The following is a 15516-nucleotide window of genomic DNA, read 5'->3' as shown; positions in this document are numbered from 1 at the left end:
TTTCTGTCATATGCCTGTTTTTTTTTCCTATTGTTGAACTATATTTTACATAAAACCCTCCTGTACAAGTCTGTATACTACACATTTGGGGATCCAACTTCCAGGAGATACATAATGTTGTCATGCGTTTATGGGAGGCATACTACTTACATGACATTTCACGAATCACAAGATTGGACCCGGAATGAAAACATGATTCATGCGCTGTAAAGCTCTTCCCAGTCTCACTTTTAGTCAACTGCTAGCCACTATACCGTTTTTCAATCAATCTGCGCCTTACCCAGTGCAACATTTATTATTTGCCTTACCTGCACTGCCCCCATCAGGTGTCTATTATGTAGTCTGCCTTGGGCAAAATACAAAAAGGACAAGCTGTCCATATGAGCTGGGGTGTACTCTGCTCCTATTCGGTAGGAGATATTAGCCTGAAGTTGGTCACATATACCATGTATGCATATTGCATGGCATAGCCTCGCATGTACTCTGTAGCTTGAGCACAGATGTACTAGCTACCTGCAGATATATCAATCGTTCTATATACCACTTCTCAAATCGGAAGTGATATAACATATTATATCTTACATCGTCCACACCATCTCCTCTATACCCCTGTCCCCAGTATGCCTCTACCCGGCTGGCTAACTAATTACATGGGTGTACAGAGCACATACATACATGTGCTCCGTACTTATAAGATGGAAAAACGGAATAAAAAAAAAGATGTCCTAATACACCGTAGAAAAAAAGAGAGGAAAAGAGCAAAAAAAGCAAAAAATTAAGCAGAGCCAGAACTATAGCAAGATGATTTCGTAATAAACGATGTCAACCTTGCTAAGTTGGGCGTTTCGTTGCAGCCATTCCCATCCATGGACCATTCCCCCTTCGCATGAAAAGCAAAAAAAGCAAAAAAAGCAAAAAGCAACCATAAAAGAAATATTGGAAAAGAAAAAGAAGGAGTAAAAACAACCCCTCCCCGGTCTGAAGAAACATCAGCACGCACTGGACCATAAATGATCCGTAGCAAGAGGCTTTAGGGAAACCACAAGCCAAATGACTCATTATTCCCCAAAGCAACATGCAGGTGTGTTCTTCGTATTGTCGTGTCTCTTAGTCTTGACGGCTTCGCTTCGCGCCGTGGGGGTTCCAGGCACCTCCGTCGGAGCCGCTGCCGCTGGCCTGATTCTGGTTGTTGGAATTGTTGGGGTTGTTAGGGTTGTAGTAGCCCTGGTTGAATCCCTGGTTGGGGCCCTGGAAACCTTGTTGTGCTAGAAGATAGTCAGCATCGAGGAACGGAAAGAACGGCCAGGATATATATCAGAATCACTTACCTTGCATTGGCATGTTGCCTCCCATGCCACCTGTCATGCCACCTGTCATGCCGCCGCCCATCATAGGATTCATACCAGCCATCGGGTTCATGCCCATGCCACCCATGGGGGGAGTCATAGCAGGCATACCCATCATGTTCGGACCACCGCCCATGCTTCCACCACGACCGCCGCGCATGCCACCACGCATACCACCACCCATCATGTTGCCGCGATTGTTGAAACCATAGTTGGGCATACCGCCCATCGGGGCACCCTGGAAGCCACCCATCATGGGGTTGGGACCGCCACCTTGGAATCCGCCCATGGGGTTAAAGTTGTTGCGGTTGTTAAAGTTGTTCATGTGACCCATACCGCGGTTGAAGCCGCCGCCGCGGCCGCGGAATCCGCCACCAGCGTGGTTGTTCATGCCGTAGTTGCCACCAGTGTTGTGGGCAGCGCCGCCGCCGCGACCGCCAGCATTGCGCATCGGAGTATCCTTAGGGAGAGTGCGGAACGGGTTTTGGTGGGGGCTGGTGTATTGCACGGTGTGTCTGCGCGCGGGACTGTCATTTCTTTCAATGTAGTGCCTAGTTGCGGTCGCAGCCTGCGCTGTGGTGAACTCAACGAATGCTTGACTGTCGGTGTTTAATATGTTAGTATCAATGCTCGATATAAATTTTCAATTGCGACCGAGTAAAGAAGGTTCTTACCCCTTGCTCTTGCCGTTCACTTTATGCTCGCTGAAGGTCACATCCTTGAGCTGGTCCTCGACACCAGCCTGGTTCGCCCAGCCTCGAATGTCGTCATCGGTGGTCCACCAGGATAGATCCGAGATCAGCAATGCAGTTGTAGCATCTGGGTCAACGGATTGGTCCTCGAATTCCTTGCGCTTGACTCCCTGCGGGGGTGCAGGCAGACCGTGGTTGGGTGTCTGCTGCTGAGGCGCGGATGGAGCTCCATTGTTGTTCACTTGCTGGCCCTGGGTGGAAGTAGGGTTCTCCTGGTTGGCAGCGTTGGATGATCCGGTAGTGGGCTCAGGCTGATTCTCGGGGGCATCCAGAACAAGCTCGGAATCATCCTGCTTGAACTCTCCCGGCTCATTGGCATTGTAGGTGCCGTCGCCGTAGATGTCAATGTCGAAGTTGTCATCGTCCGTAGCCATTGCGAACTAAATTAGTATCCTCTTCAGGGGGTTGGACCTCAAAGAAATGATTGAAATTGCCTGAGTATCTGATGGTTGATAGTACAGGCCCTTCTGTTTCTTCTTGACCCTTTCCGCTTCTGAGCAACTCAAGAAAAGTGCATGTCTGCAGGTATACAAGCCACCAATTAGCATAGAGAAAACGAAAACGTCATGAGAAAAGAAACCGCAATCAGAGTAGGGGTAGCGAGATTCCCGTATTAGCTCCCAACAGCCGTTGGAGTCATCACTGTAAAGCGGACGGAAAATTGGCCAAGCCCCGAAGGGTAACATAGGTAGGACAGACAGGAGATCAGTGAAGCCAGACAATACGTACAATCCGAAGCGGAGAAAGCGCTTCCGGTAGAACAAGACTGAGAGCGAGTTGCAGACGCGGGTGTACAGAGAAGAGGAAGGAATCTTGTTCCGTGGATGATCGGATACAGAGTAGAACGAGGGAAAGAGAGCGGAAGTTCGCCACAGACAGGCAAAGGAGAGTCGCGAATGGAGAGAGTTGCGTGAGAGACACAGGAGGCAAGTGAATTAAGGCAGTGAAGGGAAATGGAGCTTCTGGGCTTCTTGGGGAATGAATGCGACGCCGAGAAACGCCGAGAAACGCGGTATTTTTTTCTCAAACTTGTTTGGATTCGCCGGTTTGTACGTTGTATATGGGCACAACGATGAGCGACGGCGATGAGGTCGTCGGCAAGGTTGGCGCGAACGGGCCAGACCTGGACTGGAACAAATATTCTCCAGTTCCCCGGGCCGCAGAGGCCAATTGGTCATTCCCCGAGAAACCACCTGTTCTTCTTCATTGTCGCGACTTGCTCTTTTTTTTCAAGTTCATTATCTTTTCCATATTCCTTGATTTTCGCCAATATGTCCGAAACTTTCCAAGAGCTTGCCGATATCCCTAAGGACTTTGTCCGGGAGGGCTCCCAATTTGTTCGCCGCTGCACCAAGCGTATGTTCATGTTGATCGGCAGTCATCTCGCAACGCCTCTGAAACGCTGACTTTTTTTTATAATAGCCGACAAGCGCGAATTCATCAAGATCAGCCAGGCTGTTGGCATGGGCTTCCTTGTCATGGTATGTGCCGTTGTGGTAAACCCTAGATCGCGTTTCGAGGCGGAGTAACTGACATCGCCAATAGGGAGCCATCGGCTACTTCGTTAAGCTGAGTATGTGTTCTAAAACGCGGATTAGAGTCTGCACATGTTGACTGCATGTATCAATATACTAACCTGTCTGCTGCAGTTCACATTCCCGTCAACCAAGTGCTGGTCGGTGGCGCTTAAGGGAGGCTCCCAGGAGATGCTCAGATTCATCTGTCAGTTCGAAGGAGATGGAGACAATTAGTTGTTTATGGGAAAGCCTGCGGATGATGAAGAGATGGGGAAAGATAAGAAGCCGTATCGCGATATACTGGATGACATGTGAACCCATCAATGCCACCGCTGTCGCCTATGCACTATGACTACCCCGCGGGCCTTCCCCAAACAAGCCTGGGCTTCGAGCTTTCCCACACTGCAAAGCATTTTCCTTTCGTGTTTTGAATTTCCGTGGTGATCACCACTTGGCGCTTTTGTTGGCGAGCGATAGGAGGCAGAGCATGATCGCTATCTATGAGATACCACCCTTTTTCGCATGTATCATTAGGGGTCCTTGTTTTACTTAATCCATGCATTTGAAGCATTCCATTCCCATCTCCAAGTCCTTGACATTGGGCTTCTGAGCAGCCTGGAATCATCTGCAGTGATCGGCCAGACGAAATGACGTATTGCATTCGTCAAAGAGAGATGTGGCTATTCCAATCGAGTACATACATGTATTGTGCAAAGATACACCAAAAAGGACACGCAAGATGCGCAGAATCAAAAGCCAGATTTCAATGCTTTTGTCGGACTGAAAAGACGAATCATCCTCGACTTACCATATTGCGTCCTCTGCTTCCTCATCACCAACCCATCGACTAACAGGCCGACTGCGTAATGGACGCCGGGGTCGACCATGCGGTGCATTCTCGCGATAATGGTCGAACTCGGGGATGTGTCGTAGTCTATCGTCGTAACTCTTGCCGGGTGGCGGATCTCCCTCATCTTTAGCAGCACCGGCATTCCAAGAATGCACAGTACAAGTGCCAGTGGACAAGCCCCAGCCATTCCAAGAAGTTGCTGGATACAGGATCAGCAATGCCTACTAAAATCCAACGTTCCGGGATATAGATCCTACCTGCTAGTACTGGCGCATTGGGGTGCCAGCTTGCATCGCGAACGCAAGTCCTCCACAGCATCTCCCCACTCATCTCATATGCCGTAGCATAGGCTTCTGGATCACGCGGTCGTGAGTTGAATGTCGCTTGGCCAACGTCAATGGTGCCAGCTAGTGTGGCGTCCAAGTTGTACACATAAACCTTGCCGTCTTCACTCCCACTGTAAACATAACGTGAATTGGTGCTTCCAGGTGGCGAGAAGTGGCAGCGAATCAATGTTTTCAAAACTCGATGGCCCCGGTACGTAACAACGGAGCAGTCATTCTTGGCATTTCTGCGGTACTGGTCTGGATATTGCTCGAAGCGGTAATCGAAGCCGGTGGAGTAGTCGATGGGGTCGATGTTTTCGATATCGGCCGATGTCATCATCTTCCGTAAATCCCAAAGCTTCATTGTTTGGTCTTTACTATTTGACAAGACGTATCGGCCGTCGCCCTTGCTGTCAACGTATGTTAGTCCTTCGGTGTGGCCCATAAAGGCACCGGCTTCACGCCCATCGCCCATTGACCGCCTGTCCCAAACCCTAATTGTCGTGTCATCCGATCCAGAGTACAGGATGTGCGGGGATGATGTGTCGCCGTAACACACAGCATTGACATGATGTTGATGCCGTTCTCGTAGATTTAGAACAGGCTGTCGTGTTTCTAGATCATAAACGATAACAGAGTCTTCTGATGTGCCGGCGACCACCTCACGTCCATCTCCAGAGAATCGAAGAGACCAAATCTAGTAAAAAAATGCATCAAGTTAATCATTGAAATGCCAATTAATGCATCATTTCACTTACCCCGAAGTGTGAACTACCCCAGCTCCGCCTTCTCCTTTGTCCCGGTGGAGTTGATAGATCTAAAACAGTGGGATCCGAATTGTCCTCTGGGTCCGTGGTAGCCATATATGCCTGACTTCGTATTGAACTGTAAACGAGGAAGCGATTGTCGGGGCTCAGAGTCGCATCGGTTATAGTCCACTGACCGAACGGATAATCGACGGTTTTGTAGTATTTCCAATCGTACGGATTGGATGTGTCGTACATCCGAACCTTGAAGTCTTGTGCGCAACAGAAAAAGAAATTCCCATCATCTGAGAACTGGCCTGAATAACTTCGCGTGTCATAGTGAATGATCTTGTCTGCAATCGAACTTGGAACGAGGCCCTAGTAGGCGCCAAACGTATGCATTAGTCCTGCTCGCTGTTGTAATCCATGTCATCTATACACATCGCTTACCTGAGAGATAGATTGGCCGGCTCTTTTCCGCACTCCATCAGTATCAATGCCTAGTTCTCGCCACATTAGACTTGTCGCCAGAAATTTCTTCCGCTGCCTGAGCCGGTCGCCGTAGAATTGGTCGGTTCCGAAATGACCTTCGCTCATCAACTTCTTGCCCTCTGGGTTAGGCACTGGTGGCAATTTAAGGGTTTCTGTGGATCGTCTGGCTCGGAGGCGATTTCGGAATATGGGCATGAAATCTTCGTCGCTTAGCTCATCGTCTTCATTTTCCAGCTGCTCCTGCTCTTCTTCCATGGCGGTTGGCCAGCCATTGGCTTGGAGGATATGTTGTAAACCACTTGATGCGAGCAACTCGAATAATCGGGAAGCGGGCACTGTAATTTGTGAGCAATTGCACTAGTACGCATCGAAAATTCCGAGCGCTGCCTACCGCGCGTATGCCCCTCATTTAGATCGTCTGTGTCCTCACTCTCTGAATCGTCCGCAGTAAGTTCGATTTGGATGTTTCCGATGTTGATGTGCGTATTTTCTATCACAACAAAGCGGTTAGTTCATTGCATACTATTGTGAGGGCGTGGGTGTTAGTCCTACCACTTGCTACCCCGGGCCCATTTGCTGATCTTCATTTATGTCGTCCTCCCATGCGCCGTCGTGCTCGGAGGGCGCGGGGTGATATTCTGTATCCAGCTCGTCATCTTCCAGCCATTCATGGGCAGGATGCCAGATCCCTTCTGAGCCCCTTGAAGATTCAGTCCCATCATCAGGTGTCCTTGAACTCATATTTTGTATTGTTGTAGTGGAGATGAGGAGACATCCATGGATGCTTATCGTAAATAGATAAGTCCCGACCTCGGTCACGGGCTGGTTTGTGGTTATGTCATTCATCGGCTTAACTCCGAGGCTTAACTCCGACACCGCCATTTGGTCGAACATCCTCACCCTATATTTTTAGAATGCGACATCTAGGTCATCAATATACATCGTTAGCACACTGACTATCTTCAATAAGCATCTCTAGTATATAAAGCTGAGGTATTGATTTATCTGGAGTAAGCTTTTCATTTATAAAGCCGCCTCCAGCTGTGTCACACCCACTTGGTGTCACCCGCTCCAGCCCTGTGGCTTTGGTGTGATGGAATTGCATTATTTCCGTAAGGTGTAGAACTCAATTAACCTTCCAAGAACCAAGATGTACACATTATATGCTGGAAAGCAGAAGCCTGTGGTAAACGAATCTCTGGCTTTCGCATATGCATGTTATGTTATACAGAAATCATACCTATGTCGGGAAGCGAAATCATGCCAAACCCTTTCCATAGGTATCCCGGTTTAGGCCTCCCCATTGCAACGGATTGTAGTCCTTCCCAATGGGATATAAAGAGACGAATTATCAAATTATATAGTTAACTTAGCTGCTGGTGTTGTTTTTCTTTAGTTCATTTTGACATAACTGTAGCATAGGCAACTATCGTTTGAGTAGAAATTGATTAAGGTTGCTGCTATTCCAAAGTTAAGTGTCACACGTAGTCAGGGCAATTTGGTAACACCAGGGCTACATTTATCATTTACGGTACCTTCAATGTTCTTTGGTAGCCCAATACTTCAGCACGCAGTTTAATATCAAACCCCTTACGAACCCCAGCAAGGACCAAAAGTAAACTCACTACAAGTCCTCTACTCAACCTGGACTCAAGGTCGAGTACAAAGTCCATCCACACACTTGTTTCCGTAGCAGCAGTTCTCATCTGCCAGACATGGGCCATTATCCTCCTTGCAATTCGGCCAGTCTGGGTCAGTCGAGCGACATTTAGTGGCCGCACAGTATGTGGAGCAGCAGATTTGGCCCGAACCGCCGGACTCACAATCCGCTAATGATTGTCAGAATTAGATTCCATAAACATGTGGTTTAATACTTGCCGTAAACTCCTAGACATGTTGGTGTAGGTACACAGGTCGTGATGGTAGTTGCAGTTGGAGTTGTGAAAGTAGCGGTGGTGCAGATCTCAGTTCCAACGCAGGCATCCGCATCGCCGCACCCGGCTGCGACTATAAAATGTGGAGAGATTAGTGTTTGGTTTCGTGAGTAGAGACGACATTCGAATGGTCACATACCGCTTAGGGCAAGGTGAGTAGAGAAGAGAATCAAATGGTTGGAAAGACGCATGATAATGGGTTGAGCCTTGGCTAGTGGTGAACCTTACACAAAAGTTGTTTGACTTCTGTTGAATAGCAGACTTCGAGAAGATGAATTAGAAGTCCTATATATTCACCAACCTTTCTCCGCTGATACGAACAAGTTAATCGTTATACGGAAAGGATCGCCCATTAACACAATATGCAAGTCATTCTGACACAATCGTCGCTGTTGCTCGTATTCAAGCCCTAAAGAACCAAAGCTCCTATTGAAGATCAAGCCACTTTAAGACGAAAACATGCATGTTTGTAGCTGAATATCCATCCAATCTCCAACCTGCTGTGTGTGGTGGGACTAAACAACCGTGGTTGAAACTTTGCATTGCCACGAAGATACGAGGGTTTTATATGAAGAGACTTGGCATGGGAACAAGCTGTTTTAGGTTAGATGAATCTAATTATAACAGCTATATCCCTTAGGAATTGGATCTTGGACGACGTAGGGCTATGACATCACGAGCATGTTCCCTCATGGTGCATGCATGAGGTATCCATGATTCATGAAAGCGATTCTTCGCAGGGCCGATAATTAACCAGCGGGTCAGTCCGGTAGGATGAAGAGAACATTGTCTCTTATTACTTATCATTTCACTTACTACTATCGTCATTGTTGGCCTTTTATCGCATTTTGCAATACCTAGAAGATGTTCCGAGGCAGATATCTACATTAATGTATGCACATACCCAGGCTATAATTGGGATGATTGACGTCATTGCAGACAACGCATAGGAAAGAGACGAATTTGGTATACTAGATGAAGGTGATACTTTGATATCTGCGTCCCTGTGAACGAAAGATATATATAGCAAGCTGGGCTACTCCGATGACTGTGCGATGACTCTGAATACGAACCTTGCATCCTGGCCCGTGCAACCGACCTTCACAAATAGACCCTAACCCCCACTTTCATCTTCGTAATGCTTTAAGGACTTCTCATTTTGTGAAGCAAAGATGGCTACTAAGACGTTAATGGCTTCGTGCCACTGCAAGAATGTCCAGTTTACTGTCGCCGTTCCAACCGAATGTTTTCCCTTGAACATACACCTATGTCACTGTAGCATATGTCGTTACACCCACGGCGCACCATGCAGCTTTCACGCACCACTACCAGTTGGTGTGGAGCCTCAATTTATTGCACCATCCAGCCTCAACAAACTGACTAGTTATCGACACCCAGCATCAACAGCGACGGGCTATTTCTGCAGCACTTGTGGCTGCCAGATTGGAGGAGCTGATGGTCAATGGGTAATCACTCCCGCAATCTTCGATGCCAATAGAGAGGATGAAGGCATTTGGAAGTTCAACGCCCATATGCTTCCGACCTCTGCACCGGACGGTGGTCTAGCAGCTGTGTTTTCGGTCATTGACGGACATCGAATGGAGACCGAAAATCTAGGTCTATCTCCGCAGGCTATAGCCGGGAGCGATTCGCAGCCACCTGATCCCGAAAGCAAAGAGCTCCTAGCGCAGTGTCATTGCGGTGGAGTCTCTTTCACCATTGCCCGCCCTAGCGAGGAATTCGTCGCAAGTCCTCGAAGTAAAGGATGGATTTCATCCTTGGACAAGAGCAAGTGGCTTGCATCTATGGATCTCTGCGACGACTGTCGATTGGTTACTGGCACACATGTCATCAGTTGGATATTTGTATCCCTTGATCATATCACGCCGCGTTTGCCGAAGAACTTATTGATCGGATCAGCGAAGGGCTATCGCTCCTCGAAAGATGTACTCCGGGTATTCTGCGGGACTTGTGGTGCAACTGTCTTTTATCATTGTGATGGACGACCGGAGATTGTAGATGTGGCGATGGGAATCCTACGCGCGCCTGAAGGCGCTATGGCTGAGAACTGGAGCGTGTGGAGAGCTGGGCGGGCATCATGGCCGGAGAACGGAATGCGGTATCACGCCGGATTTAGCCGTGCGCTGATCGAAGGGATGCAGCGATGGGGGGGCTGAACGGGGGCATCCTCAGGATTTTGAGATAGCATAGTATCTCTAGCCTTCTGGTGGTAAGACAATAGATATTCTATCAATGTTCTTGTGCTCGCTCAATGTGCTTAGCTTTTGTGGTCAGACTGGCTCCAATAAGATGTGGATAGCATGAGAGGTCTTCATAGGAAGACGTATCGGACTTTACTTATTTAGGATAAGGGATTCTCTTAGTTCTAGCTACAATATCTTAGGAGATGAGGGCCCGTATATTTTTTGTAGGCGGGTGGATCATTAGACTAGACCAATTTGGATTAAATGGTTTTGATGTCTAGGTCGCTGAAGCTGAAGTCATATTCCTAGGTGTTAGTATAAGGCAGTAGGGGGAATAGCCCTTTATTAGACAAAAGAATCAAAAAAGAGCACCAAACAACTGGTCCCCGGGTGTATACATCCGTGGATATATGCGACATCAGAAAACGGCTGTCAGATAAGCCAAAATGGCGGATCAATGATTTCCCCGGTCCCCACTGATAGAGATGCTTCTCCAACTTCCGAGCTCGGGTTCCTTAGGATCTGCTCTCTGGTGTTCAGTTCCAGGGAATTAGAGTGAGACAAGCTGTCTAATCGAATAACGCTCCCAATCTGGGCATTTGAAATATAAAAGTCCGCTCGCCTTCCCCTCAACTTTCCATCCGCATCACCCCAACCCCACCAAGATGCAGTCCGTCCCAGAATCGCGACAGCAGTCCTTCGAGGAGATCTATGGACCCCCAGGAGAACTTCCTCGAGATGGAAGTGAGTTGCTTGATGCAGAATGCCCAATACCCACACCTGAATCAATCGCCCACCCCAATACCCCAGAGTCTCGTGCCCATATCTCTCCCCTAATCAGCCCCCATACCCCACTCAAAATCGCATCACCACCCATCGGGCACTAACAACGCCAACAACGAACACCCAGACTAACAATGACTGCAACAGGTCCGCAACCCCCCAGACCCACGGCACATCTCGCAACATGTACACGTCGTACGAGATTGTGTGCCGGACCAACATCCCCGCCTTCAAATTGAAACACTCCGTCGTGCGCCGCCGGTACTCCGATTTCGAGTATTTCCGCGACATCCTGGAGCGCGAGAGCACGCGCGTCACTATACCCCCGCTCCCCGGGAAGGTCTTCACCAACCGGTTCAGCGACGACGTCATCGAGCATCGCCGCGAGGGTCTGCAGCGCTTCCTGCAGATCGTCGCTGGACACCCTCTTCTGCAGACGGGGAGTAAGGTCCTTGCTAGTTTCATACAAGGTGAGTTTGTTCGAGTCATTTGTGCAGATTACTGTTGAATGTATGCTAATGCTCATTTTGCAGATCCTAACTGGGACCGCAATGCATGGTAGATGGCTAGTGCCTTTACCATTAATTCATTGACGAGAAGCATGCCTCATTTCTCAGGATTGGATGGGCCTTGCATTTGGCCTTTCTGGATTTCCTTTCTCACCTTCATCTCCAGTTTCCCCTCTTCTCCGGTTCCCTCACTCTCATGTCCTTTCCACGACAGATATCTTTCGCGATTGAAAATGGGTACCCGCAGTGTATGCTATGTGACGATCATTGCTTGAATTTCTTTATGCTCGTTTGATATCCGAGTCCACCGCTTCTTTCTTCTCAATCAGATGCAGATACAGCAAGTACAGACAGGTTTTATTTGTTATCTTAATTGGACAGGCGCTTTTTCTTAGTTTTTCTTTTCTTTTCCCCAGCAATCTATCATCATTATTTTATTTGACCTCATCTTTCATGATACTATCCTTCTCGTTGGTATCAATCTAATTGTCAATGACATTGAACTGCGAAAGAAAACTTATATGGGATACAAACTGCAGCAAAAACCATCGTGTACTGCGGGATATAGATCAATAATGAAAACAGGAAACAGGCCAGAGAACAATGAAAGATGGTATAACAATGCTCCACAGAGTATCGAACATCAGAAGCCGAGTAAGAAAGAGAATAAAGTGAGAATGACAATGGAATGAGAAGGCAAAAAACATTAACAAGTGAAATGTGAAAATCCATGACATGCGTTGGCGACATGGTACATCCAAGGCTTGTCCCTGACTAGGTCAATTCATCCCAAATCATAGGAGCGAGGGTATTATCTTCCCACGGTGTCTCTACCGCAGAAGAAGCACCCGTCCCAGGGCCATCATCCAAAGAGAAAGAAAGCGCACCTGCAGCTGCAGCGGGCGGAAGATACATCGAATGCTCCAAAAAAGCCCTGCGGAGGCGGGGGCAACAGCGCAGGATCAATCTGGGCGGGATTGGACTGGGAAGGGGTAGCAGCGTGACGACTCCTCGACACCGAGGTGCGAGGAGTGGTAGCCGGAGTCTGAGTCGGAGTCATGGCATAAGCCTTGCTCGGAGATTGTTCGGTGTTGCCAGCATGGGGACGGGGGGTCGACGTGCCTACAGCGGACTCTTGGGCCTGGTTTTGGCTTGTAAGGGCTTTTCCGCTTACAGAACCTCCGTCACGATAGGCGTGTGGGAACTTGGTTCTGAAGCGGTCGCGGAGATCTGTCGCTTTGCGGTGACTTAGGTTCAAGCGTGAATCTTGCTGGATTAGGGTCCATTGGAAGCCGTGCACTGCATAGCCTTTAAGGAGGGCTTCGTCCTCGGCGGCTGTGAAGGGTCGCCGAGAGCGACGTTTGGTTCTTGAGACATGTGGTTCGGGGATTCCGAGAGACGCGAGCGTTGTGCGGGACTTGCTTGAGAGAGCGGGTGTGCTGTTTCCTGATGAGGGCGACTGTGATTGAGCAGTGGTACTATCCCTGGGATCTGTGTCGGGTGCGGTACTCGAGATCGATGGTTCTTGAGGATTGCAAGCCGGGCTTCCTGCTCCAGAGTTTGGTTCGAAGTTGGAGGGTATTAGATGGGAGAGGTGGAGTTTGCCGGACGGTTCATCAGAGCCCTCTGCTTTGGCTTTGAGTAGGTTGTTAGCGAGAGTGTCATGTAGTTGTTTTGCAGCCAAGTCGGGATCGGATGCGCTGTGGTAATATTAGCGATTCCGATTAAATGACTCCAGAGATTCACATTGTTTACCTGTATGCCCATGGACATAAGACTCGGAATCTTCAGCATAGCGACGCTTTAGCATAAGACCATACAGTTGGCGAAGAACCGAGCATACCTGTCTTTCAAATTTGAGGCAGTTCGCTGATTGAACTTCAATTCCGGTTGAGCAAGAATAGCAGTCCAGTTGCCAATACCGCATTTAATCACGCCCCGAAGTAGATTAGTCGTCTCTTCTTCGGACCACTTTCTCAGGTTTTTACGGGACCGGCCACGGGTTTTAGGAGACATTGGCGCATCTGCTGCAGGAGGGAGTGGCGATTCCTTACTCTCCTTGAGCTTTTCTGCTTCACGAACGGCCAGGGCAATCTCATCTGGATCCACTGGGTTAGTGCTTTGAACATTTCCAACATTATCATTTTGGTCGTGGTCTCCATCCGCATTGAGAGACGTTCTGAGGATGTCCTCAAGTCTAGTATCTCGTCTTTCCGCAGGCTGGCCATCTGATATCGCGGCATGAGCCGAAACTGACGTCCCAGAGTCAACAGCAGCATCGCCTCGGGAGGGCTTATTCAAAAGCTGGGAGATATTAGACCCAGCCTCGATCGGTGGAAGAAGTGCAGCATTGGGCGGGGGCTCATTCAATCCATTTAAAATAGCAAATGGCCCAAATGGAGGAGGCCGTTGCTCCTTCTGGGCCTGGGGGATAGGTAACTGTAGATGCTCGCTGAATGAATCAGGCTGGGGATCTCGACGTCGACGCTTGCGGGGCCCTTGGAGGGCATCATCATCGAAAGACGACGAAAATGGAAACTTTTCCAGGGCACGAAGATTCACAAAAGCAGGAAGTATCGGCCTTGGCGGACGTTCCACATTTGACTGAGAGTCTGCTGAAAGTTCGGTTTTCCTGATGCGAGCAGCGTTCAGAAATTCCGTAACTGTCGGCAAGCCTTCCTTTGCATTTGCCTGGATCTTTCCGCTATTGCTGTTTGAATTGGAGATATTATTCGAGTCCCTTGCTCCACTAGCATTGGGTTCGAGGGGCGATGGGACGCTTAGGGTTCGTGATGATACTGGTTCTCGTAGAGGGGCGATACGGAGAGAGAGTTGAGGGAGTTCGCGGAGTAGTGATTCGTCAAGAGGCCGCAAGGCACTCGAAGATTCCATTTCGACCAGCTATCACAGATTTCATACCATCCTGTGTGTCCCTGACATATTTCGTCCATGCCTTTGGGGGTCAGGACATGAAGCTCTGATAAGACCATGGCGATAACAGGTCCGGGCGGTGACGGGTGCCAATAAAGCGGGCCCTGGGAGGTGTCTACGTCAGCTGGCATCCTGTCGAGATCCCCTGGCAATTCCCTTTCGAAGGATCTCAATTGGACTCTGCTGATTGATTTGATCGGATTTAATTATATAATTGACATTCTATAATTGTTATTTGACGTGGTCGGTAACTAAAACGTGAGTTGCCTTTGTCTCCACAGAAGTAAAGCTACCGAGAGCTTTGTTTATACAGACCGCTCCGAGAGAATTACAGTCAGGACCAAAGCGCAACAATTTAAAAGACACAAAAAAGAATAACATTGAATGCCACAGGTCCTCAAAATGCCCACCATTTTCCCAACATGGCCACACATCCTATTTGGCGTCCTTGAACCTATCTCACTGTACGCCCAGCTTAACCCTTTCAACCAACCATCCAAGAATACTACTGACCCTACCATCATTAATGCAGGGCCCTCGGCAGTGTCTTCCCCCTCTACGACCTCCAAGGCTTTATCGCCGGGCAAACACCCACCATCGCAGCCCCAGCCACCTTACACCCAAGCAGCGTCGCACTCGCCTACCAACTCGGCAATGTCTATTCCCTCCTCTTCCTAGTCGGGGTGGGTGTCTGCCACGCCACAACAGAGCCAAGAGTACTGCGCAACTATCTAATCGGGCTGGCCATCGCCGATGTAGGCCATGTCTACGCCACGTACTTGGCGATGGGCTGGGACGCGTTTGCGGACGTCGGGGCATGGAACGCTTTGACCTGGGGTAACATTGGGATCACGACGTTCCTGTTCGTCAATAGGATCGCTTATTTCTTGGGCATTTTTGGATATGCGAAGGCGCCTAAGGCGGCTGCAAAACGGGAGTGAGGTGTGACCTCCTGCTTTGGTTGGCCCGACCAATAGTTATATGCACACTGTCCTTTCCTTGACACCGAGAAAAAAAAAACAAAGAAACTTTGGGCGGGGTCTTTGGCTCACCCTCGTCCCCATTCCCTCCCTTGCGTGTGCGTGGAACTGCATATCTGCGCGGTTTAACCTTGGCTTTACTCTTG

The 15516-nt window shown here is 48.9% G+C and overlaps 8 protein-coding genes across 8 annotated transcripts; 4 read left to right on the top strand and 4 right to left on the bottom strand.

Moving 5' to 3' along the window:
* Positions 1–1107: 1107 nt before the first annotated feature.
* On the bottom strand, positions 1108–2472 carry N7519_009382 (uncharacterized protein; the record flags this gene model as incomplete). Its single annotated transcript, XM_057296155.1, has 3 exons — positions 1108–1265; positions 1329–1945; positions 2021–2472. The coding sequence occupies 3 exons, from the start codon at positions 2470–2472 to the stop codon at positions 1108–1110; spliced, it is 1227 nt and encodes a 408-aa protein (XP_057144037.1).
* An 897-nt stretch (positions 2473–3369) lies between these two features.
* On the top strand, positions 3370–3788 carry N7519_009381 (translocon subunit SSS1; the record flags this gene model as incomplete). The annotated part of the gene is made up of 4 exons (XM_057296154.1): positions 3370–3454; positions 3521–3579; positions 3644–3671; positions 3748–3788. 4 exons carry the CDS (start codon positions 3370–3372, stop codon positions 3786–3788), a joined length of 213 nt encoding a protein of 70 aa, XP_057144036.1.
* Positions 3789–4419: 631 nt separating this feature from the next.
* Positions 4420–6770, bottom strand: N7519_009380 (WD40 repeat domain-containing protein; the record flags this gene model as incomplete). Its single annotated transcript, XM_057296153.1, has 6 exons — positions 4420–4664; positions 4723–5488; positions 5550–5915; positions 5988–6364; positions 6421–6458; positions 6592–6770. 6 exons carry the CDS (start codon positions 6768–6770, stop codon positions 4420–4422), a joined length of 1971 nt encoding a protein of 656 aa, XP_057144035.1.
* Positions 6771–7555: 785 nt separating this feature from the next.
* N7519_009379 (uncharacterized protein) lies at positions 7556–8154 on the bottom strand (the record flags this gene model as incomplete). Its single annotated transcript, XM_057296152.1, has 3 exons — positions 7556–7858; positions 7939–8036; positions 8103–8154. 3 exons carry the CDS (start codon positions 8152–8154, stop codon positions 7556–7558), a joined length of 453 nt encoding a protein of 150 aa, XP_057144034.1.
* A 981-nt stretch (positions 8155–9135) lies between these two features.
* N7519_009378 (GFA family protein) lies at positions 9136–10140 on the top strand (the record flags this gene model as incomplete). The annotated part of the gene is made up of 1 exon (XM_057296151.1): positions 9136–10140. One exon carries the CDS (start codon positions 9136–9138, stop codon positions 10138–10140), a length of 1005 nt encoding a protein of 334 aa, XP_057144033.1.
* Positions 10141–10832: 692 nt separating this feature from the next.
* N7519_009377 (sorting nexin-3) lies at positions 10833–11512 on the top strand (the record flags this gene model as incomplete). The annotated part of the gene is made up of 3 exons (XM_057296150.1): positions 10833–10915; positions 11098–11420; positions 11484–11512. The coding sequence occupies 3 exons, from the start codon at positions 10833–10835 to the stop codon at positions 11510–11512; spliced, it is 435 nt and encodes a 144-aa protein (XP_057144032.1).
* Positions 11513–12233: 721 nt separating this feature from the next.
* On the bottom strand, positions 12234–14351 carry N7519_009376 (telomere repeat binding factor family protein; the record flags this gene model as incomplete). Its single annotated transcript, XM_057296149.1, has 3 exons — positions 12234–12441; positions 12476–13159; positions 13303–14351. 3 exons carry the CDS (start codon positions 14349–14351, stop codon positions 12234–12236), a joined length of 1941 nt encoding a protein of 646 aa, XP_057144031.1.
* A 441-nt stretch (positions 14352–14792) lies between these two features.
* Positions 14793–15331, top strand: N7519_009375 (uncharacterized protein; the record flags this gene model as incomplete). The annotated part of the gene is made up of 2 exons (XM_057296148.1): positions 14793–14854; positions 14923–15331. The coding sequence occupies 2 exons, from the start codon at positions 14793–14795 to the stop codon at positions 15329–15331; spliced, it is 471 nt and encodes a 156-aa protein (XP_057144030.1).
* Positions 15332–15516: the final 185 nt, after the last annotated feature.

This window comes from Penicillium mononematosum, assembly GCF_028829835.1.
Source record: "Penicillium mononematosum strain IBT 11891 chromosome Unknown utg000005l:1.0-9366267.0:1.0-9372171.0, whole genome shotgun sequence".
Classification (NCBI taxonomy): domain Eukaryota; kingdom Fungi; phylum Ascomycota; class Eurotiomycetes; order Eurotiales; family Aspergillaceae; genus Penicillium; species Penicillium mononematosum.
Note: the sequence above shows the minus strand (reverse complement) of the source record. Positions and strands in the feature narration are given on the sequence as shown.